The 24617-nt window shown below is 45.7% G+C and overlaps 1 protein-coding gene across 2 annotated transcripts in view; it reads right to left on the bottom strand.

Moving 5' to 3' along the window:
* The window catches only part of LOC142139686 (uncharacterized), a 48454-nt gene that overhangs the window by 4494 nt on the left and 19343 nt on the right, over positions 1-24617 (bottom strand). For both annotated transcript variants that reach the window (XM_075197512.1, XM_075197511.1), the window contains 2 exons: positions 23325-23375; positions 15041-15169 (listed from right to left, as the gene is read on the bottom strand). In XM_075197512.1, coding sequence (XP_075053613.1) covers positions 15041-15169; positions 23325-23375 — 180 coding nt within the window. The remainder of the gene's footprint in view (positions 1-15040; positions 15170-23324; positions 23376-24617) is intronic.

Consider the following 24617-nt stretch of genomic DNA (forward strand, 5'->3'; position numbering starts at 1 on the left):
ATGTGAGTTGACACAATATAAAATATCCAACTAGTAACATGTCTGCATCTCTCTGTCCATAATAATTGGCAGGTGGTGGGGGATCTTTGGGAGGGGGCCCCTTCCACCCAACCACCTACACTGTCAGACAATGGGTAATTAACACTATTGTGATCTCTTGAGTAGCAACATAGGAACCACTGACCATTATACTGGGACCTAGTAAAAATTTATATGTGGAAGTTGATTAACAATCTGGATACAGCAAGAAGTATAGCAGCCATGTTGTACATAGATCTGTCATTTGTATGAAAATGGTATTATAAGAAATGAAGATGCTCACAACCAAAATGTTCTTCTTGCTTCCAGGATGTGCTTATATATTACACTCTGACTAGTACCAGTGGTTATATAGAAACAGTTATAAGATAATAAATATCTTCATTTATCAGAGATTAGGGCCTCTTATTAAAGGGTCCCAAGATTGCTGCTATAAAATGTATAATCCTTGTCTTCTGATTTGATAAGACTCGGTGGACAGTGTACACGCGAATAAATAAATTAGATTTTTTTTCTGCACCAAAACTTCTGAGACTCCTTCTTTGGTAAGACGGTTACGTCAGCTGGTGTTTCTGCCCGGTTATCAAACACATCTAATGATATAAAGAAAGAGAGCACAGAAAGATCTACTACAGGTGAGAGCACTGCAGGCGACCATCCGAGTAAGAGCGTGTTCTCTACTGGTGTGATCTTATTGGGAACAGTCTACATGGAATTTGAACTCCCTGATCGTGGTCTGATAAACATTCTGTGTTGTTTGGTGAGTCTCATGGTTTTGATACTTATGTTTTTCTTATGTATTGATTAGTTAACAATTAAGAGGCTGTTTCTTTGTCACTGTCAATCTCCTGGTGCTTTGTAGCTTTGTTTGTGTTCAGACATTTGTATTTGTACTTTCCGGCTTTGTGTTAGGACCCTTTCAGAGGATGCACTGACAGATTCTTGCTAAGACAAGGGTAACTTGTTCTCCCTGTATTACTTCGGTTACAGGACCCAGGCAGAAGATTAAGATACTGTCACTAACATTGCGTTGTGTTTCCATATCTGTCACCAATGGGTCAAGGACAAGCTCAGCTGGACTTACCGGAAGGGTCAACCACTAGTCACATGTACAGGTAGCATGGTTTACTTGCTGCTATGTACCTTAAGCATTGGCATCCACAGAGCTCTGACAAAGTGACCTTCCCTATAACTACTACCTCTGATATTGAGATGTTGGACAATTTGAAAACTGATCTAAGAGAAAGAAGTAGATGAGCTGAAGTCATATAATCTGTGGGTTACAGAGAACAAACAAGCGAAGAAGCGTCCACCACCTTATGTCCTGGGAGAACCAGCTAGACCGCGTGAGAAAGAAGCTTTATATTCTGTGCTAGCAGCAGGTAGCCAAATATGTCCATCCCCTGTTGCCTCTGCACCTCCAGCTGTAGCTCAATTAGAAGCCAGATGAGAGAGGAGCAGAAGGTTGTAGAGTAGAAGACAGTGTTGAAAAGAACAATCCTCATTTGTCTATGGCGCATTCAACAGAAAGCTCCGAACCCCATGAAAACAATGTGGGAGCACAAGCGTCCAGGCTCCCTGGTAGTCCCTTAACTATAACCTTATATGATGATATTTCAGGAACCGAAGGTTTACTTCAAACCCAAAAATAAATCTCTCCCCCTTGAATGGCACAGGGGGAACACATGTAGTAGCACAACAAATGGCTTTAAGACTTCAGTTCCAGTTATTAATCCACAAGATACTGCACCGCCTCCCCCAACAACCTATGGAATGTACAACAACCTATGATTGAATTTGAAGTACGGATGTGATTGATGTAGAGCAAGTTAAGGACTTGCTAATATTCAAGCTATGCCTGCAGAGAATGTCTTGTGAAATAAGGGACTGGGGATTGGATAGAAAACCGTCCACACCAGAACAAACAACATGTAGTATTAGACCAAACGCAGTGCTTAAGATAAGTCCCCGATGCAGAAAACCCAAAACAGGACGCAACATCTATGGACCCAAGCATCAATCTGAAGGAAAAGAGATCTGGGGGAGGTGGACAGTGAAGCATTTAGATATGTGCATTGATCGGACCAGTCACTGCATAGTCTACATAATGCGTCTGACTTCCTCAATATTAGGACAAAGGGAGACAGTATAGTTTGGACAAATGGGTTGTTTTAGATGTCCCCACAAAAACCCCGGATTGCCACTTGTCAATGTCTGGTACCCCAAAAGTATAGAGGGCAGTTGCATGTCCTTCCATTAGCATTTAGGGATAACAAAAATCTTGTCAAGACATTTTGAACATCTTATGATGTATGTAAAAAATAAGCTCTGTTGCAACCCATGGTCATTATTAGTGGATTCTTAGCAATGAGTCACAATAGATTGCTGAAGCCTATCCAGAGAGGACAGAACTACACATTGACAGTGGTTGACATAACCTGAGGCATCGCTGCTTGTATCTATTAACACTGAACATGTCGGCCAAGCTATGAAATTATCCAGGATGGATTCCCCCAAAAGGTTGTAACACAACTGAATATAAATTGGTTCATTCAATAGTAGCTGATATTCAGATGTAACCCGGGCTGGTGCACTAGAATGTAGTAACACATAACCCGGGCTGGTGCACTAGAATGTAGTAACACATAAGCCGGGCTGGTACACTAGCATGTAGTAACACATAAGCCGGGCTGGTGCACTAGAATGTAGTAACACATAAGCCGGGCTGGTGCACTAGAATGTAGTAACACATAAGCCGGGCTGGTACACTAGCATGTAGTAACACATAAGCCGGGCTGGTGCACTAGCATGTAGTAACACATAAGCCGGGCTGGTGCACTAGAATGTAGTAACACATAACCCGGGCTGGTGCACTAGAATGTAGTAACACATAAGCCGGGCTGGTACACTAGCATGTAGTAAGACATAAGCCGGGCTGGTACACTAGCATGTAGTAACACATAAGCCGGGCTGGTGCACTAGCATGTAGTCAAACATAAGCCAGGCTGGTACACTAGCATGTAGTAAGACATAAGCCGGGCTGGTGCACTAGAATGTAGTAACACATAACCCGGGCTGGTACACTAGCATGTAGTAAGACATAACCCGGGCTGGTACACTAGCATGTAGTAACACATAAGCCGGGCTGGTGCACTAGCATGTAGTCAAACATAAGCCAGGCTGGTACACTAGCATGTAGTAAGACATAAGCCGGGCTGGTACACTAGCATGTAGTAACACATAAGCCAGGCTGGTACACTAGCATGTAGTAAGACATAACCCGGGCTGGTACACTAGCATGTAGTAAGACATAACCCGGGCTGGTGCACTAGCATGTAGTAAGACATAACCCGGGCTGGTACACTAGCATGTAGTAACACATAAGCCGGGCTGGTACACTAGCATGTAGTAAGACATAACCCGGGCTGGTACACTAGCATGTAGTAACACATAAGCCAGGCTGGTATACTAGCATGTAGTAAGACATAACCCGGGCTGGTGCACTAGCATGTAGTAACACATAACCCGGGCTGGTGCACTAGCATGTAGTAACACATAACCCGGGCTGGTGCACTAGCATGTAGTAAGACATAAGCCAGGCTGGTACACTAGCATGTAGTAAGACATAAGCCGGGCTGGTACACTAGCATGTAGTAAGACATAAGCCGGGCTGGTACACTAGCATGTAGTAAGACATAAGCCGGGCTGGTACACTAGCATGTAGTAACACATAAGCCGGGCTGGTACACTAGCATGTAGTAACACATAAGCCGGGCTGGTGCACTAGCATGTAGTAACACATAAGCCGGGCTGGTACACTAGCATGTAGTAAGACATAAGCCGGGCTGGTACACTAGCATGTAGTAAGACATAAGCCGGGCTGGTACACTAGCATGTAGTAACACATAAGCCGGGCTGGTACACTAGCATGTAGTAAGACATAAGCCGGGCTGGTACACTAGCATGTAGTAAGACATAAGCCGGGCTGGTACACTAGCATGTAGTAAGACATAAGCCGGGCTGGTACACTAGCATGTAGTAAGACATAAGCCGGGCTGGTGCACTAGCATGTAGTAAGACATAAGCCGGGCTGGTACACTAGCATGTAGTAAGACATAAGCCGGGCTGGTACACTAGCATGTAGTAACACATAAGCCGGGCTGGTACACTAGCATGTAGTAAGACATAAGCCGGGCTGGTACACTAGCATGTAGTAAAACATAACCCGGGCTGGTACACTAGCATGTAGTAACACATAAGCCGGGCTGGTACACTAGCATGTAGTAAGACATAACCCGGGCTGGTACACTAGCATGTAGTAACACATAAGCCGGGCTGGTACACTAGCATGTAGTAAGACATAAGCCGGGCTGGTGCACTAGCATGTAGTAACACATAAGCCGGGCCGGTGCACTAGCATGTAGTAAGACATAAGCCGGGCTGGTACACTAGCATGTAGTAACACATAAGCCGGGCTGGTACACTAGCATGTAGTAAGACATAAGCCGGGCTGGTACACTAGCATGTAGTAAAACATAACCCGGGCTGGTACACTAGCATGTAGTAACACATAAGCCGGGCTGGTACACTAGCATGTAGTAAGACATAACCCGGGCTGGTACACTAGCATGTAGTAACACATAAGCCGGGCTGGTACACTAGCATGTAGTAAGACATAACCCGGGCTGGTACACTAGCATGTAGTAACACATAACCCGGGCTGGTACACTAGCATGTAGTAACACATAACCCGGGCTGGTACACTAGCATGTAGTAACACATAACCCGGGCTGGTACACTAGCATGTAGTAACACATAACCCGGGCTGGTACATTAGCATGTAGTAACACATAAGCCGGGCTGGTACACTAGCATGTAGTAACACATAAGCCGGGCTGGTACACTAGCATGTAGTAAGACATAAGCCGGGCTGGTGCACTAGCATGTAGTAACACATAAGCCGGGCCGGTGCACTAGCATGTAGTAAGACATAAGCCGGGCTGGTACACTAGCATGTAGTAACACATAAGCCGAGCTGGTACACTAGCATGTAGTAACACATAAGCCGGGCTGGTACACTAGCATGTAGTAAGACATAAGCCGGGCTGGTGCACTAGCATGTAGTAACACATAAGCCGGGCCGGTGCACTAGCATGTAGTAACACATAACCCGGGCTGGTACACTAGCATGTAGTAACACATAAGCCGGGCTGGTACACTAGCATGTAGTAAGACATAACCCGGGCTGGTACACTAGCATGTAGTAACACATAACCCGGGCTGGTACACTAGCATGTAGTAACACATAACCCGGGCTGGTACACTAGCATGTAGTAACACATAACCCGGGCTGGTACACTAGCATGTAGTAACACATAACCCGGGCTGGTACATTAGCATGTAGTAACACATAAGCCGGGCTGGTACACTAGCATGTAGTAAGACATAACCCGGGCTGGTGCACTAGCATGTAGTAAGACATAACCCGGGCTGGTGCACTAGCATGTAGTAAGACATAACCCGGGCTGGTGCACTAGCATGTAGTAGACATAAGCCGGGCTGGTACACTAGCATGTAGTAAAACATAAGCCGGGCTGGTACACTAGCATGTAGTAAGACATAACCCGGGCTGGTACACTAGCATGTAGTAAGACATAACCCGGGCTGGTACACTAGCATGTAGTAACACATAAGCCGGGCTGGTGCACTAGCATGTAGTAACACATAACCCGGGCTGGTACACTAGCATGTAGTAAGACATAACCCGGGCTGGTACACTAGCATGTAGTAACACATAAGCCGGGCTGGTACACTAGCATGTAGTAAAACATAAGCCGGGCTGGTGCACTAGCATGTAGTAAGACATAAGCCGGGCTGGTACACTAGCATGTAGTAACACATAACCCGGGCTGGTGCACTAGCATGTAGTAACACATAAGCCGGGCTGGTGCACTAGCATGTAGTCAAACATAAGCCAGGCTGGTACACTAGCATGTAGTAAGACATAAGCCGGGCTGGTACACTAGCATGTAGTAAGACATAAACCGGGCTGGTACACTAGCATGTAGTAAGACATAAGCCGGGCTGGTACACTAGCATGTAGTAAGACATAAGCCGGGCTGGTACACTAGCATGTAGTAACACATTACCCGGGCCGGTGCACTAGCATGTAGTAAGACATAAGCCGGGCTGGTACACTAGCATGTAGTAACACATAAGCCGGGCTGGTACACTAGCATGTAGTAAGACATAAGCCGGGCTGGTACACTAGCATGTAGTAAAACATAACCCGGGCTGGTACACTAGCATGTAGTAACACATTAGCCGGGCTGGTACACTAGCATGTAGTAAGACATAACCCGGGCTGGTACACTAGCATGTAGTAACACATAAGCCGGGCTGGTACACTAGTATGTAGTAAGACATAACCCGGGCTGGTACACTAGCATGTAGTAACACATAACCCGGGCTGGTACACTAGCATGTAGTAACACATAACCCGGGCTGGTACACTAGCATGTAGTAACACATAACCCGGGCTGGTACATTAGCATGTAGTAACACATAAGCCGGGCTGGTACACTAGCATGTAGTAAGACATAACCCGGGCTGGTGCACTAGCATGTAGTAAGACATAACCCGGGCTGGTGCACTAGCATGTAGTAAGACATAACCCGGGCTGGTGCACTAGCATGTAGTAAGACATAAGCCGGGCTGGTACACTAGCATGTAGTAAGACATAAGCCGGGCTGGTACACTAGCATGTAGTAACACATAAGCCGGGCTGGTACACTAGCATGTAGTAAAACATAACCCGGGCTGGTACACTAGCATGTAGTAAGACATAACCCGGGCTGGTACACTAGCATGTAGTAACACATAAGCCGGGCTGGTACACTAGCATGTAGTAAAACATAACCCGGGCTGGTACACTAGCATGTAGTAAGACATAACCCGGGCTGGTACACTAGCATGTAGTAAGACATAAGCCGGGCTGGTGCACTAGCATGTAGTAACACATAAGCCGGGCTGGTACACTAGCATGTAGTAACACATAAGCCGGGCTGGTACACTAGCATGTAGTAACACATAAGCCGGGCTGGTACACTAGCATGTAGTAAGACATAACCCGGGCTGGTACACTAGCATGTAGTAAGACATAACCCGGGCTGGTACACTAGCATGTAGTAACACATAAGCCGGGCTGGTACACTAGCATGTAGTAAAACATAAGCCGGGCTGGTGCACTAGCATGTAGTAAGACATAAGCCGGACTGGTACACTAGCATGTAGTAACACATAACCCGGGCTGGTGCACTAGCATGTAGTAACACATAAGCCGGGCCGGTGCACTAGCATGTAGTAAGACATAAACCAGGCCGGTGCACTAGCATGTAGTAAGACATAAGCCGGGCTGGTACACTAGCATGTAGTAACACATAACCCGGGCTGGTACACTAGCATGTAGTAACACATAACCCGGGCTGGTACACTAGCATGTAGTAACACATAAGCCGGGCTGGTACACTAGCATGTAGTAACACATAACCCGGGCTGGTGCACTAGCATGTAGTAACACATAAGCCGGGCCGGTGCACTAGCATGTAGTAAGACATAAGCCGGGCTGGTACACTAGCATGTAGTAACACATAACCCGGGCTGGTACACTAGCATGTAGTAACACATAACCCGGGCTGGTGCACTAGCATGTACTAACACATAACCCGGGCTGGTACACTAGCATGTAGTAAGACATAACTCGGGCTGGTACACTAGCATGTAGTAAGACATAACCCGGGCTGGTGCACTAGCATGTAGTAAGACATAACCCGGGCTGGTGCACTAGCATGTAGTAAGACATAAGCCGGGCTGGTGCACTAGCATGTAGTAACACATAAGCCGGGCTGTTACACTAGCATGTAGTAAGACATAAGCCGGGCCGGTGCACTAGCATGTAGTAAGACATAACCCGGGCTGGTACACTAGCATGTAGTAACACATAACCCGGGCTGGTACACTAGCATGTAGTAACACATAAGCCGGGCTGGTACACTAGCATGTAGTAAGACATAACCCGGGCTGGTGCACTAGCATGTAGTAAGACATAACCCGGGCTGGTGCACTAGCATGTAGTAAGACATAACCCGGGCTGGTGCACTAGCATGTAGTAAGACATAACCCGGGCTGGTGCACTAGCATGTAGTAAGACATAAGCCGGGCTGGTACACTAGCATGTAGTAAGACATAAGCCGGGCTGGTACACTAGCATGTAGTAACACATAAGCCGGGCTGGTACACTAGCATGTAGTAAAACATAACCCGGGCTGGTACACTAGCATGTAGTAAGACATAACCCGGGCTGGTACACTAGCATGTAGTAACACATAAGCCGGGCTGGTACACTAGCATGTAGTAAAACATAAGCCGGGCTGGTGCACTAGCATGTAGTAAGACATAAGCCGGGCTGGTACACTAGCATGTAGTAACACATAACCCAGGCTGGTGCACTAGCATGTAGTAACACATAAGCCGGGCCGGTGCACTAGCATGTAGTAAGACATAAGCCGGGCTGGTACACTAGCATGTAGTAACACATAACCCGGGCTGGTACACTAGCATGTAGTAACACATAACCCGGGCTGGTACACTAGCATGTAGTAACACATAAGCCGGGCTGGTACACTAGCATGTAGTAAAACATAACCCGGGCTGGTGCACTAGCATGTAGTAAAACATAACCCGGGCTGGTACACTAGCATGTAGTAACACATAACCCGGGCTGGTACACTAGCATGTAGTAACACATAACCCGGGCTGGTGCACTAGCATGTACTAACACATAACCCGGGCTGGTACACTAGCATGTAGTAACACATAACCCGGGCTGGTACACTAGCATGTAGTAAGACATAACCCGGGCTGGTGCACTAGCATGTAGTAAGACATAAGCCTGGCTGGTGCACTAGCATGTAGTAAGACATAAGCCGGGCCGGTGCACTAGCATGTAGTAAGACATAAGCCGGGCTGGTACACTAGCATGTAGTAAGACATAAACCAGGCCGGTGCACTAGCATGTAGTAACACATAAGCCGGGCTGGTACACTAGCATGTAGTAAGACATAACCCGGGCTGGTACACTAGCATGTAGTAAGACATAACCCGGGCTGGTACACTAGCATCTAGTAAGACATAAACCAGGCCGGTGCACTAGCATGTAGTAACACATAAGCCGGGCTGGTACACTAGCATGTAGTAAGACATAAGCCGGGCTGATACACTAGCATGTAGTAAGACATAAACCAGGCCGGTGCACTAGCATGTAGTAACACATAAGCCGGGCTGGTACACTAGCATGTAGTAAGACATAAGCCGGGCTGGTACACTAGCATGTAGTAAGACATAAGCCGGGCTGGTACACTAGCATGTAGTAACACATAAGCCGGGCTGGTACACTAGCATGTAGTAAGACATAAGCCGGGCTGGTGCACTAGCATGTAGCAAGACATAAGACGGGCTGGTGCACTAGCATGTAGTAAGACATAAGCCGGGCTGGTGCACTAGCATGTAGTAACACATAAGCCGGGCTGGTACACTAGCATGTAGTAAGACATAAGCCGGGCTGGTACACTAGCATGTAGTAAGACATAAACCAGGCCGGTGCACTAGCATGTAGTAAGACATAAGCCGGGCTGGTGCACTAGAATGTAGTAACACATAACCCGGGCTGGTGCACTAGAATGTAGTAACACATAAGCCGGGCCGGTGCACTAGCATGTAGTAAGACATAAGCCGGGCTGGTGCACTAGCATGTAGTAAGACATAAGCCGGGCTGGTACACTAGCATGTAGTAACACATAACCCAGGCTGGTGCACTAGCATGTAGTAACACATAAGCCGGGCCGGTGCACTAGCATGTAGTAAGACATAAGCCGGGCTGGTACACTAGCATGTAGTAACACATAACCCGGGCTGGTACACTAGCATGTAGTAACACATAACCCAGGCTGGTGCACTAGCATGTAGTAAGACATAAGCCGGGCTGGTGCACTAGCATGTAGTAACACATAAGCCGGGCTGGTACACTAGCATGTAGTAAGACATAAGCCGGGCTGGTACACTAGCATGTAGTAAGACATAAACCAGGCCGGTGCACTAGCATGTAGTAAGACATAAGCCGGGCTGGTGCACTAGAATGTAGTAACACATAACCCGGGCTGGTGCACTAGAATGTAGTAACACATAACCCGGGCTGGTGCACTAGCATGTAGTAAGACATAAGCCGGGCTGGTGCACTAGCATGTAGTAAGACATAAGCCGGGCTGGTACACTAGCATGTAGTAACACATAACCCAGGCTGGTGCACTAGCATGTAGTAACACATAAGCCGGGCCGGTGCACTAGCATGTAGTAAGACATAAGCCGGGCTGGTACACTAGCATGTAGTAACACATAACCCGGGCTGGTACACTAGCATGTAGTAACACATAACCCGGGCTGGTACACTAGCATGTAGTAACACATAAGCCGGGCTGGTACACTAGCATGTAGTAAAACATAACCCGGGCTGGTGCACTAGCATGTAGTAAAACATAACCCGGGCTGGTACACTAGCATGTAGTAACACATAACCCGGGCTGGTACACTAGCATGTAGTAACACATAACCCGGGCTGGTGCACTAGCATGTACTAACACATAACCCGGGCTGGTACACTAGCATGTAGTAACACATAACCCGGGCTGGTACACTAGCATGTAGTAAGACATAACCCGGGCTGGTGCACTAGCATGTAGTAAGACATAAGCCTGGCTGGTGCACTAGCATGTAGTAAGACATAAGCCGGGCCAGTGCACTAGCATGTAGTAAGACATAAGCCGGGCTGGTACACTAGCATGTAGTAAGACATAAACCAGGCCGGTGCACTAGCATGTAGTAACACATAAGCCGGGCTGGTACACTAGCATGTAGTAAGACATAACCCGGGCTGGTACACTAGCATGTAGTAAGACATAAACCAGGCCGGTGCACTAGCATGTAGTAACACATAAGCCGGGCTGGTACACTAGCATGTAGTAAGACATAAGCCGGGCTGATACACTAGCATGTAGTAAGACATAAACCAGGCCGGTGCACTAGCATGTAGTAACACATAAGCCGGGCTGGTACACTAGCATGTAGTAAGACATAAGCCGGGCTGGTACACTAGCATGTAGTAAGACATAAGCCGGACTGGTACACTAGCATGTAGTCACACATAAGCCGGGCTGGTACACTAGCATGTAGTAAGACATAAGCCGGGCTGGTGCACTAGCATGTAGCAAGACATAAGACGGGCTGGTGCACTAGCATGTAGTAAGACATAAGCCGGGCTGGTGCACTAGCATGTAGTAACACATAAGCCGGGCTGGTACACTAGCATGTAGTAAGACATAAGCCGGGCTGGTACACTAGCATGTAGTAAGACATAAACCAGGCCGGTGCACTAGCATGTAGTAAGACATAAGCCGGGCTGGTGCACTAGAATGTAGTAACACATAACCCGGGCTGGTGCACTAGAATGTAGTAACACATAAGCCGGGCTGGTACACTAGCATGTAGTAAGACATAAGCCGGGCCGGTGCACTAGCATGTAGTAAGACATAAGCCGGGCCGGTGCACTAGCATTTAGTAAGACATAACCCGGGCTGGTGCACTAGCATGTAGTAAGACATAAGCCGGGCCGGTGTACTAGCATGTAGTAAGACATAAGACGGGCTGGTACACTAGCATGTAGTAAGACATAAGCCGGGCTGGTGCACTAGCATGTAGTAAGACATAAGCCGGGCCGGTGTACTAGCATGTAGTAAGACATAAGCCGGGCTGGTACACTAGCATGTAGTAACACATAACCCGGGCTGGTACACTAGCATGTAGTAACACATAACCCGGGCCGGTGCACTAGCATGTAGTAAGACATAAGCCGGGCTGGTACACTAGCATGTAGTAACACATAACCCGGGCTGGTACACTAGCATGTAGTAACACATAACCCGGGCTGGTGCACTAGAATGTAGTAACACATAAGCCGGGCTGGTACACTAGCATGTAGTAAGACATAAGCCGGGCCGGTGCACTAGCATGTAGTAAGACATAAGCCGGGCCGGTGCACTAGCATTTAGTAAGACATAACCCGGGCTGGTGCACTAGCATGTAGTAAGACATAAGCCGGGCCGGTGTACTAGCATGTAGTAAGACATAAGACGGGCTGGTACACTAGCATGTAGTAAGACATAAGCCGGGCTGGTGCACTAGCATGTAGTAAGACATAAGACGGGCTGGTACACTAGCATGTAGTAACACATAACCCGGGCTGGTGCACTAGCATGTAGTAAGACATAACCCGGGCTGGTACACTAGCATGTAGTAAGACATAACCCGGGCTGGTACACTAGCATGTAGTAACACATAACCCGGGCTGGTACACTAGCATGTAGTAAGACATAAGCCGGGCCGGTGCACTAGCATGTAGTAAGACATAACCCGGGCTGGTACACTAGCATGTAGTAACACATAACCCGGGCTGGTACACTAGCATGTAGTAAGACATAACCCGGGCTGGTACACTAGCATGTAGTAAGACATAACCCGGGCTGGTACACTAGCATGTAGTAACACATAACCCGGGCTGGTACACTAGCATGTAGTAACACATAAGCCGGGCCGGTGTACTAGCATGTAGTAAGACATAAGACGGGCTGGTACACTAGCATGTAGTAAGACATAAGCCGGGCTGGTGCACTAGCATGTAGTAAGACATAAGCCGGGCCGGTGTACTAGCATGTAGTAAGACATAAGCCGGGCTGGTACACTAGCATGTAGTAACACATAACCCGGGCTGGTGCACTAGAATGTAGTAACACATAAGCCGGGCTGGTACACTAGCATGTAGTAAGACATAAGCCGGGCCGGTGCACTAGCATGTAGTAAGACATAAGCCGGGCCGGTGCACTAGCATTTAGTAAGACATAACCCGGGCTGGTGCACTAGCATGTAGTAAGACATAAGCCGGGCCGGTGTACTAGCATGTAGTAAGACATAAGACGGGCTGGTACACTAGCATGTAGTAAGACATAAGCCGGGCTGGTGCACTAGCATGTAGTAAGACATAAGACGGGCTGGTACACTAGCATGTAGTAACACATAACCCGGGCTGGTGCACTTGCATGTAGTAAGACATAACCCGGGCTGGTACACTAGCATGTAGTAAGACATAACCCGGGCTGGTACACTAGCATGTAGTAACACATAACCCGGGCTGGTACACTAGCATGTAGTAAGACATAAGCCGGGCCGGTGCACTAGCATGTAGTAAGACATAACCCGGGCTGGTACACTAGCATGTAGTAACACATAACCCGGGCTGGTACACTAGCATGTAGTAACACATAACCCGGGCTGGTACACTAGCATGTAGTAACACATAACCCGGGCTGGTACACTAGCATGTAGTAAGACATAACCCGGGCTGGTACACTAGCATGTAGTAACACATAACCCGGGCTGGTACACTAGCATGTAGTAAGACATAACCCGGGCTGGTACACTAGCATGTAGTAAGACATAACCCGGGCTGGTACACTAGCATGTAGTAAGACATAAGCCGGGCTGGTGCACTAGCATGTAGTAAGACATAAGACGGGCTGGTACACTAGCATGTAGTAACACATAACCCGGGCTGGTACACTAGCATGTAGTAAGACATAACCCGGGCTGGTACACTAGCATGTAGTAAGACATAAGCCGGGCTGGTACACTAGCATGTAGTAACACATAACCCGGGCTGGTGCACTAGCATGTAGTAAGACATAACCCGGGCTGGTACACTAGCATGTAGTAACACATAAGCCGGGCTGGTGCACTAGCATGTAGTAAGACATAACCCGGGCTGGTACACTAGCATGTAGTAAGACATAAGCCGGGCTGGTACACTAGCATGTAGTAACACATAAGCCGGGCTGGTACACTAGCATGTAGTAAGACATAACCCGGGCTGGTACACTAGCATGTAGTAAGACATAAGCCGGGCTGGTACACTAGCATGTAGTAACACATAAGCCGGGCTGGTACACTAGCATGTAGTAAGACATAACACCTCTCACCTGAGTATTATCACATCTCTCACCTGAGTATTATCACATATTACACTCAGACCTGAGTATTATCAGACCTCTCACCTGAGTATTATCAGACCTCTCACCTGAGTAGTATCACATATTACACCTCTCACCTGAGTATTATCACATATTACACCTCAGACCTGAGTATTATCACACCTCTCACCTGAGTATTATCAGACCTCTCACCTGGGTATTATCAGACCTCTCACCTGAGTATTATCACACCTATCACCTGAGTAGTATCACATATTACACCTCTCACCTGAGTATTATCACATATTACACCTCAGACCTGAGTATTATCACACCTCTCACCTGAGTATTATCAGACCTCTCACCTGGGTATTATCAGACCTCTCACCTGAGTATTATCACATATTACACCTCTCACCTGAGTATTATCACATATTACACCTCAGACCTGAGTATTATCACACCTCTCACCTGAGTATTATCAGACCTCTCACCTGGGTATTATCAGACCTCTCACCTGAGTACTATCACACCTATCACCTGAGTATTATCACATATTACACCTCTCACCTGAGTATTATCAGACCTCTCACCTGAGTATTGTCACATATTACACCTCTCACCTGAGTATTATCAGACCTCTCACCTGAGTATTATCACATATTACACCTCTCACCTGAGTATTATCAGACCTCTCACCTGAGTATTATCACATATTACACCTCTCACCTGAGTATTATCACATATTACACCTCTCACCTGAGTATTATCACATATTACACCTCTCACCTGAGTATTATCAGACCTCTCACCTGAGTATTATCACATATTACACCTCTCACCTGAGTATTATCACATATTACACCTCTCACCTGAGTGTCTCTCATACTTTCTCCTTCTGCACAGACAGCAGCTGATGAAACACAGGAAGATGGACATGAGAAGAGCAGATCCTGACACTGCAGCTATGATAATGCCGTAGATATCTTGGCACCACCAACCTGAAAGACAACAAAATCTCCATCAGCCCAGAGGAAACTGGTCACATAACGTATCCGACTCCAGTCCACAGGGTGCTCCGGTCTCCTCCTGCACTACAAAAACATACTTTAAAAATAATTAGCTGCTCACCAGATGGATCCTAATGTGTGTGTGTGTCTGTGTGTGTGTGTCTGTGTGTGTGTGTGTGTGTGTATGTGTGTATGTATGTATGTGTGTGTGTGTGTGTGTGTGTGTGTGTGTATGTGTGTATGTGTGTGTGTGTGTGTGTGTCTTTGTGAGGTAGGCAATGTAGACTGTACGCTCCCATTGGGTCAGGGACTGATACAAATTATTAAATATTTTCTGTACAGTATTACATAATACTGTGGCATAATCATCATCATCATTTATTTATACAGCACCAGCAAATTCCGTAGCGCTTTACAATTGGAAATATTATTTAATTATTAGCAATAATAATAATAATAATAATAATAATAATAATAATTGAAGCTTAACCACATATTTAATATAATATAGTTGAAGTCATGTATCTTTGGGGTGATGGAACAGGGTGAGCGCTTCAAAAATGGATTAGAAGACAAAGCTTGAAATCTAGTCTCCCAGATATACATATTGGGCATTATGCAGAGTAAGTACAAATCGTGTTCCGTAGTTTTCCACTATCTAAAGTTCTGTGTAACTCTGAATAGTACACAAGGTGCTCACCTTATCATAAGACGGGCTTAGAGCATATCCTACGTTATACATGACAGCAGTGAGTTATAGCACCTGATATAGCCGCCATGGTGATATGATATGTAATATTCTCAGAAGGACGTTGTGTAGCCTCCAGAATGGGAGGTGACGATGGACAGTGAGACAGTTAAATGAAGCTGCAATAGGTGAGTCATCTGACCAGGTAATTGGGTCTGTACTACGGTCCATCGTTATTTGAGTGAGTTGGCAATCTGATAAAATGATATCAATTATGTAGAAAAAGTATATTCCTTAGATGTTGGGTTCTTTATTCTAAAGACATCATATAAACTTGTGTTTGTTCAAAGCCTTGGATCCTAGATAGGATGCAGTTTTAGCTACCAAAACTAATAGTATTAAAGTCTGCACCCAATATATGTGACTTATAATTAGAGTTGGGCGGCTCGTTTCCCCGAGATCCGAACCAACCCGAACTTTGCCTATCCGAGTACCGAGCTGAGTAGGCTCGGTACTCTTCCGCCCATTCGGATGCGAAATTGAGGCAAAACGTCATTGTGATGTAGTCGGATCTCAGAGCTCGGCTCTCGCGATATTTGAAATGCATAAATACCAGCCTACACAGCAATCCATCTCCAGAGGGAGAGAGCAGGGTTAGGTCACAGGCTGTATTAGAGCAGGGACAGAGCAATAATTGTACACCTTATTCTTTCTATTATTATTTCAATTCTGATACCAATTCTATTAGCAATTGTTAGAGCAGTGCTTTGGGGTGTCCCATATTCCCCAGTGTGAAACAATAATTTTTCTGGCTGCAAAAAGTCATATTTAGCAGCAGTTTCTATACAATAATTTGCACTACAAGTGCTTTGGCCTCATTAAAATGGATTCAAAGCAGTCCACATATGAGCAGAATCAGCAAGCAGGTGCTGGCACCAGTCCTGATGGTAGTGTTCCCAGTACGTCATCTGGTTAAGTCTATGTAAAAGTACATAGTCTTTTTAAATCAGGGAAAAAAGCACACACCCCAAAAAATTTACCGTTTTGAAGCGAAAAAGAAGTGTAACTGAGGAAAAGTTAACTGCTGATAAAAAAAAAAATTGCCAATATGCCATTCTACACACGCAGTGGCAAAGAAAGAATGAGGCCTTTGCCTTTCTCTATTAGTGGCAGATCAAAAAATGTTACTGAGCCTTCTTCTTGTACGGTTACTCGTGACCAAGCAAGACCAAGTAATTTGGAGTCTAAAAGTGGTGCACAACTACTGTTAGGCGTGAAAGCCGAGCTGCAAGATAACAGTAAGGCATTAGAGGATAATGTTTGCTTTGAATCAGAAATGACACCAATCCCTGTGGAGAGTCCATCAACCAGTGGGATGTCTAATCGTGAGCATTCTGTTAGTGACAGTCTACCCATAAAGAAGGGCCCTTTCAGCAGTTCTGCTGATGTGTGCCTGAACAGCCCGAGTGTAGCCGGTGATACACCAATTGAGGATGCTACTTTGGAATTAGAAGAGGATGAGGGGGAGATTTGTGTAGGCGACGAGGGCGCTAATGAGGATGTTGATGATTATGATGCAGACAGATACCAAACTGCCTTTGTCCATTTCTTTTAATATTCTAATTCTACAGTCTATGCAGGCTGCTTTTTTTCTATTCAACTACAAGTGGAGGGGGGGGGGGCTATAGAGACAGAAACCAAATTGCCTTGGTCCATTTCTTTAGATATTTAACTATAAGTGTAGGGTGTAATATACACCCAAAGATGATGGCTGCATTGCCAATATGCATAGATGGAGAGGAAGACAATCTGGTTTGTGTGTAGAATTAATGACGGCCTACCAGGAATTAAACTGTTTTTTTCATAATTTATTAGCTTTACAATTACATTACTTATCCAAGAAACAGATGGAGCACTAAATTTGGTTTTTTTTGGGCCCCAAAAAATTGATTTTTAAACAAAATTGCAATACAAAACCAACCAAAACCTGAAGGTAATCCAGATCCAAAACCAAAACACGGGGGTCAGTGACCATCTCTTCTTATAATTAGAGATGCTCATGCTCGGTTTTCTGAAAACAGAGCCCACCCGAACTTAAGGGAACCGAGTAGGCTCGCTAGCCGGCTCGGCAACTCCGTGCATCCTCGGATCTGAATCGAGGCAAAACGTCATCATTGCATTGTCAGATCTCACGGTTTTGGATTCCATAAATACCTCCCCTCCCCAGGAGATCCAGCACCATTGCTCACACAGAAACAGGGGTAACAGTGTTCTTGTCACTCTCCAGTCTCCAGTGACATTGCTCAGTGTCATTGCTCACACAGAAACAGGGGTAACAGTGTTCTTGTCACTCTCCAGTCTCCAGTGACATTGCTCAGTGCCATTGCTCATACAGGAACAGGAGGGGTAGCAGTGTTCTTGTCACTCTCCAGTCTCCAGTGACATTGCTCAGTGCCTTTGCTCATACAGGAACAGGAGGGGTAGTAGTGTTCTTGTCACTCTCCAGTCTCCAGTGACATTGCTCAGTGCCATTGCTCATACAGGAACAGGAGGGGTAGCAGTGTTCTTTTCACTTTACAAAAATTTACTGGAAATGACTGGAAATTAATGTTATTGAGGTTAATTATAATGTAAGGGAAAAAAAGAGCCAAATTATGTGATTTTTTTTAAAAACAAATCGGGATTTAAGAAAAAAAAATTGGGATCCAATATCAAAACCAAAACACACGAGGGCAGTTTTGCCAAAACCAAAACCAAAGCACGAAGTTAATAAAGATCCAAATCCAAAACCAAAACACAGGGGTCAGTGAACATCTCTACTTATATTGATCCGTCCTCAGTGTATTTTAGAACATGGTCTGTTTACCAGGATTGGACGAGTATTTATCCCTGGTACATGCAAGAGACCTCCTTTGATGGGGAATTCAGACCCTTTACATTAAATGAAAGAAGATATGTTGGGGATGTTCCATATGATTATATGTGGTTACAATTTTTGAAGTAGAATGTTCTTAGTTGTGCGTTATCACTTAGTGAGATCCTGGGGAGGAGAAGAGTAGGAAGGAATGTGGTGCAGCAGGAAGGACTAACGGGGAGATTCCTGTAACTATAGATCTGCAGGCAGGGCCGTCTTTCCCATTGGGCACGATGGGCAGGTGCCCGGGGGCCCAGGGGGAAAGGGGGCCCTGGCAGGTCTGCTGCTGTAAAAAATCCTGTAAAGAAGAAAAAAAAAAAAAGGAAAAAAGAAACTTACCTTTTGCGGTCACCTGACCGTTCGGCTCACTCCCTGGTCTTCTCTTCCGTGATGCGCTCGCAGTGAATGTCGGGCATGATGACGTCATCACGCCAGACATTCACTGCGAGCACAGCATGGAGGAGCACAGCGACGAAGTGCTGAAGAGGATTCAACTTATCGCGATTGAAAGGTAAGTTAAGAGGGGGATTTTTTTTTTAAAAAAAAAAAATGACTTTACTTTTATAGTGGAAATTGTATGGATCGTTTAAGTTGGGTATATATATATATATATCCTCTTTTTTTTTTTTTACTTATATATTTATATATAGGGGCCCCGGTGCACTGCTGTGCCCGGGGGCCCATACTGTTGTTAAGGTGGCCCTGTCTGCAGGGACATGAAATAACCCTAATTGTAGTCCCTACAATGATCCCTCTTTCTAGTAATAGTTAATGGATCTAGATCTCAATATGTCTGGAAGTCATATTGCAACAGACTGATAATATCTGATCCATGACGTTATATGAATACAGGATGTCTCCGGGGGGTCCGGGACCTTGTGTACAGTGTACCTGTGCTCTATGTGACCCACCCATAGTTATCTGCTCACCTCCGGCATCTGGGAGAGCAAAAGCATTTTACTAAGGAGTCCAACATGTCAGTTCCTATATGTTGTTATTCCTACATTCACAGTATTCATTCTTAATTTTAACAACAGGAAAGAGGTTTTACTATCCCAACGGTTACTCAAATTATTTTCAAAAATTTGTTTAGGCCTCAGAAGTAATCACAGTAATTACTGACAGTGACCAGTGCACAGTACGGAGAGAGGTTGTTAGAGATCAGAACGGTCATGGAGGGAGTTTGCCACTAGGTGTCAGCACTAGGATGTGATTGGTTTTGTACAGAGGTTATTATTATTATTATTATTAATTTTTATTTATAGGGCGCCACAAAGTATCCTTAGCGCCGTACAAGGACAAACAATGGCACAGTACAAGGTGAAACAGCACAGTACAAGTAACAGTAAGCACTATAACTCTGGGGGCTCAGTCACAACAAGAAAGAGAGGGAGGGGAAAAGTGAGTACAGGCAGGTAACTATGGCCCAAGAGGGTGGACACGGATGACAGGTAAAGAGTCACTGAGGGGAGCGGAGAGAAGCGAGAGGAGACAGAGGGCAGAGGGTTGGAGAGGAGGTGAACTGAGTAGCTGAAAAGCGCAGTTAAAAGTGATGGAAACAGGAGGTAGGAGAGCCCTGCTCAAAGGAGCGTAAAATCTAAAGGCACATGGATGAGACGGAGACAGAGTCGAGGAAGGGGGAGAAGGGAAGAAGGGATGAGAAAGAGAGGAAGCCGACCAGTGGGAGTTTAGGCATGAGACTGGAAGGCTTTTAGGAAAAGGTGGGTTTTTAATGTTCGTTTGAAAGAGGACAGATTAGGGGAAGTTCTAATGGAGCGGGGGAGCTTATTCCAATGGAGGGGAGCGGCGCGGGAGAAGTCTTGAATATGTGCGTGAGAGGAGGTAATCAGGGGGGAAGAGAGGCGACGATCGTTGGACGATCGCAGTGGGCGGGAGGGAGTGTGAATACAGATAAGGTTGGAGATGTAGGGAGCAGTGGAGTTGGCGAGTGCCTTGTAAGTGAGAGTGAGGAGCTTGAAAAGGATTCTGTAGGGGAAGGGGAGCCAGTGAAGGGCTTGGTAGAGTGAGGAGACAGAGGTGGAACGGCGAGAGAGGAAAATAAGCCTAGTAGCGGCGTTAAGTACAGATCTAAGGGGAGCGAGATGAGAGAGGGGGAGGCCGATAAGGAGAAGGTTACAGTAGTCCAAGCGGGAGATAATCAGAGAGTGGATGAGAGATTTGGTGGCATCCTGGGAGAGGAAGGGCCGAATGCGGGCAATGTTGCGAAGCTGGAAACGGCAGGATTTGGCGAGAGAGTGAATGTGAGGGGCAAAGGAGAGAGAGGAGTCGAGGATGACACCTAGGCAGCGGAGTTGGGGAACAAGGGAGATAGAGGCGTTGTCAACAGTGATAGAGAGGTCAGAGGGGAAGGAGGTACGAGAGGGAAGAAAGACAATGAGTTCAGTTTTAGCAAGATTGAGTTTAAGAAATCTAGAGGACATCCAGGAGGAGATGGCAGAGAGGCATGCGGATACCCTGGAGAGAAGGGAGGGAGAGAGATAAGGAGAAGAAAGGTAGAGCTGGGTGTCATCAGCATAAAGGTGGTACTTGAGGCCGAAGGAGCTGATGAGTGCACCCAGAGAAGAGGTGTATAGTGAGAATAGTAAGGGTCCAAGGACAGAGCCCTGAGGGACCCCGACTGGAAGGGAGGAAGAGGGGGAGAGAGACTCAGAGGTGGAAACAGAGAAGGAACGGTCAGCAAGGTAAGAGTTGAACCAGGAGAGGACAGTACCAGAGAGGCCAATGGACTGGAGGGTGTGAAGCAGGAGGGAGTGGTCAACGGTGTCAAAGGCCGCTGAGAGGTCGAGGAGAATCAGGAGGGAGTAGTGGCCCATGGCTTTAGCCGAGAGGAGATCATTCGTAACTTGAGCCAGGGCAGAGGTTCAAAACTTTCACAAAATCTTTTCTTCTTTACACACTTGGCATTGAAATTTTTAATGTTTTATTGGTGGAATTTCATCTTAAGTGTCCGCATTAGAGATGACCGGAATATTTTACTCTAAGGAACAGGACATAGATCCATCTGTACAGTAAGTCCACTATCTACAGTCCTTTATCCAAATCAGACAGATGCTAAATTGTAAGTAGTCCAATGATCTATCATTTTCCTTATCAAGTCAATAAAGTCCTCTAGATTTCTTTGACATGATCTCCCAGCAAGAAAGCCCCGCTGCCATCTTATCATTTGTTTGACTCTCAATAGTCAATATTTTTTTTAAACACTTCCATTAATCTTCCTACTATTGATGTGAGAGTCCCAGGTCCATAGTTATCATCATATTGCCTCTAGTGTAATGTATATTCTCCAACCCCCTGGAATTACCCCGGGCAGCAGTGATTGGTCAGAACGTTTGGTTAGATTACCACTCTTAGTCCTCTCACTAAATTTGGATGTTTACTTTTTGAACTCATTAACTTGCTGCATCTTCTGTTCATTGTGTGAGCTCACTTAACGCCTCTTCCACATCTAATATATTTGTGTCTACAGTACAGCAGGCGATAGGTTCTAACCCCCCATCACTGTCAGAATGACCCTTGCTCAGTGTACAGCATGGATGAGATATCCCCCACATCACACGATTAACCAAGGTCCCAGTCTGGGCAGCCTACTCTGGTTTTATGGAACTGGTGACACCAAATTTCCTTAAAGGAAAGCTACTTCCATTGTAAAAAGAAACCAACTGAATCACCCAAACTTGTAGAAACTCCGGTGCCTGTGGTTGGTATTAATACCCTTCACCATTTACATTAGCTGAACCTGCTTCACTTGTGGTTCTGGAGAAGGCATCACATTCATGCTGCACTAACACTTGTGGTTCTGGAGAAGGCGTCACATTCATGCTGCACTAACACTTGTGGTTCTCCACCGTCTTACAGTTAATTTGATAGTTGTGTGTGTATCATTATTTTTTCTATTTTAGTATAATGGTCAATGGTGATCAGATGAGCAGAGATGACTGGGTCGCACCAACCCCCATAGAGGCACCAGTCATTGTTCCATGTTACAGTGCAACGCTCTGTCTATCACTGGGGCTTCTTTCTTTCATTTTATATTAAGGAGTGATTGTCTGATATAACCAGGACCATCCCTGAGATCTATGGGGGGGTTTCTTGTTACCACTACAGGACCAACCCCGTAGGAAATAAGGGTAGAGCCAACGCTGCTCATAGTGATTATTGTTGGCTACCGCTTACTATCCAGTGGATGTTATTTATTTAATGGAGCTCGACGATTGGTTGCCCTGGGTTACAGCACCTTCCTTGCAGTTACCTGAGTGATCCGGCTAAACTTGAGTTTAAGGAAGGAGGTCCCACTGATATGGTTTGAATAATTCCACCCATACTACAGTAATGAATATTTCCTCTTTACCATCAGAGTTCTTTATGAAGCTCTTCAACCCTATGTAGACCAAGGTAAGGGGTACACAGGGACCACAGCTGCATCAAAGAGGTGAGTTCCATGACCCCACCTTGAGGTACTGTTAGATATAAATGTTTACTATATACAATTTACTATACCGGGTATGAATACCAGTGCTACTTACCACAGTTCCGTTCATCATTGGCTCCCGCAGTTGTGGAAATGGCAGTAATATCTGGAAAATACAACAAATATTATTATTGTTTTATAGAGTTAATACAATGTTATCCTACAGACAATCTGAGGCCCATAGAGAAGGAGACTATATATGATAATCACACACAAAGGATAAGAGGTCCAGGGCGTTGGATGGTACAGGTGGTCATTACACAGATCATCTGACGTTACTAGTGTCGGAGGACGTGGGGTAATTATTACACACAGAGGATAAGAGGTCCAGGGCGATGGATGGTACAGGTGGTCATTACACAGATCATCTGACGTTACTAGTGACGGAGGACGTGGGGTGATTATTACACACAGAGGACGTTAGATGTACATTCATATGTACAGTGTATAATCAGCTGTGGTTCCTCTGTGAGCCTAGATTTACATCAGAGCATATTCATTTGTGGATAAAGATTACATTTGTGATGAAGCAAAAGTTTGTCAAAGGAAGGACTTGGTTGAGGTTCTGGAGTAAGCTCACAATGCAATAATGAGATTTCATTTTGCAGAGGGTGATAATGGAGAGAACATATTTGCATGGTATGGAGTGCAGACATTTTCACTATAAAAGGACTTGAATTTTGCTCCCGCTCTTCTGAGCAATGTAATATAAAACAACACACAAAAATTACAGATAATAAAATAAGACCTGATTGAGGACTCATTTTTATGAAGTACTTGGTGGAGTATCTGGCTTTGCCTGAGTTTAAAGTAATTAAGTTATCAATGAGTTGGACGTAACTGTCAACATTTTAAAAATAATTAGCATCTTAGCAGCTCTTCCAACACATACATGAGGTGCCTGCCCAGTGTCGTTTTTGTTTTATATTAAATGTCATCCAAATCCATCCAGTGGAAGGACTAGAACAGACTCCCCTGGTCAAAGTTCTGTCCAGCGTACACCAATGGTAGGTCTGACCAGGACCCTAACCTCCCCAAAACCTGGCCAGGATCCCAATGGACCACTTTGTGTTGGTTTCATCCCAATCAGTGTAGGGGTGTCCTGAATGTATAACCGGACAAACAAACAAACAGACCAATGATTTTTATATACAAGATATAATCAATAAATGAGGCTATCGCTCAGCAATCTGATGTAATGAAATGAGTGGTTTAGTGAGATGTTTCCATTTCTGCAGAGTGCACCTGATCTTTCTACCTCTCCAGCTCCCGGGGTACAGCTTTATGTGTTCTGATCAGGTCATTTGGGCAAATCATAACTGAGACCCAGAGTATCGGAGATCCAAGC

This window comes from Mixophyes fleayi, chromosome 2, assembly GCF_038048845.1.
Source record: "Mixophyes fleayi isolate aMixFle1 chromosome 2, aMixFle1.hap1, whole genome shotgun sequence".
Taxonomy (NCBI): Eukaryota; Metazoa; Chordata; class Amphibia; order Anura; family Limnodynastidae; genus Mixophyes; species Mixophyes fleayi.